The sequence below is a fragment of the Myotis brandtii genome, unplaced genomic scaffold, assembly GCF_000412655.1.
Source record: "Myotis brandtii unplaced genomic scaffold, ASM41265v1 C41804211, whole genome shotgun sequence".
NCBI classification, from domain to species: domain Eukaryota; kingdom Metazoa; phylum Chordata; class Mammalia; order Chiroptera; family Vespertilionidae; genus Myotis; species Myotis brandtii.
In genome coordinates, this window is record NW_005310065.1 from 1 (window position 1) to 849 (window position 849).

Consider the following 849-nt stretch of genomic DNA (forward strand, 5'->3'; position numbering starts at 1 on the left):
TATAGTTTAACAGCCTTTCTGATCTTTTTCGTTCACAAGTGAAAACTTAGAAATGCTGATGTTATTTGTTAGGAAGTAATGGCATTTCTGAACTCAGATGTTATTTCTTTAACAAGTTAATGTTCACTTGTTAAAGAAATAAACTAGTCCTGGTAAACTGGTAAACTAGTGCTTAACAAGGTGTCATAGCTTCTGTTTATCTCCTAGAGATCTGCTCCCAAGACTTTCGTTTCCTTTTTTCCCTTGAGTTGGCAACCAGGTTAACAGAGAACCAAACATTTGCAAACCTAAGACTTTTCCGGAATGGTTCTTCCTAGAACTGCATACTCACTTGCTCTTATCCTTCAAGACAATTGGCATTTTAAAATTCTTTTTTATTTTCCAGAAAACAGAGCTAATTGATCATTTGTTCTAATTTAAGGGTTTCTCCCCTTCAAAAATCTGAAGTCGTTGAGATGGTTAAGAAGCAAGTCAAAGTCATAACACTTGCAATTGGTGACGGAGCCAATGATGTCAGCATGATCCAGACGGCACATGTTGGCGTGGGTATAAGCGGGAATGAAGGCCTTCAGGCAGCTAATTCTTCTGATTACTCCATCGCGCAGGTAAAGATCATTTCTGCAGTCACACCCTTCATCTCAGTCAGCTGACACTAGGAAAAGGGAAATACTAATTTTTTTTCCACTCTTATCTTTAGTTCAAGTATTTGAAGAATTTATTGATGGTTCACGGTGCCTGGAACTATAACAGAGTCTCCAAGTGCATTTTGTACTGCTTCTACAAGAATATAGTCCTCTATATTATCGAGGTAATCGCCGGTTAAGTTTTAAATCCTTGTCACTTGCATAG

General features: G+C 37.8%; 1 protein-coding gene across 1 annotated transcript; it reads left to right on the plus strand.

Annotated features, from left to right (window-relative positions):
* Nucleotides 1–393: 393 nt before the first annotated feature.
* Nucleotides 394–830, plus strand: LOC102247769 (phospholipid-transporting ATPase IA-like). Its single transcript, XM_005852837.2, has 2 exons — nt 394–605; nt 698–830. The coding sequence occupies exons 1-2, from the start codon at nt 456–458 to the stop codon at nt 821–823; spliced, it is 276 nt and encodes a 91-aa protein (XP_005852899.1). The 5' UTR covers nt 394–455; the 3' UTR covers nt 824–830.
* The last annotated feature ends 19 nt before the right edge of the window (nt 831–849 follow it).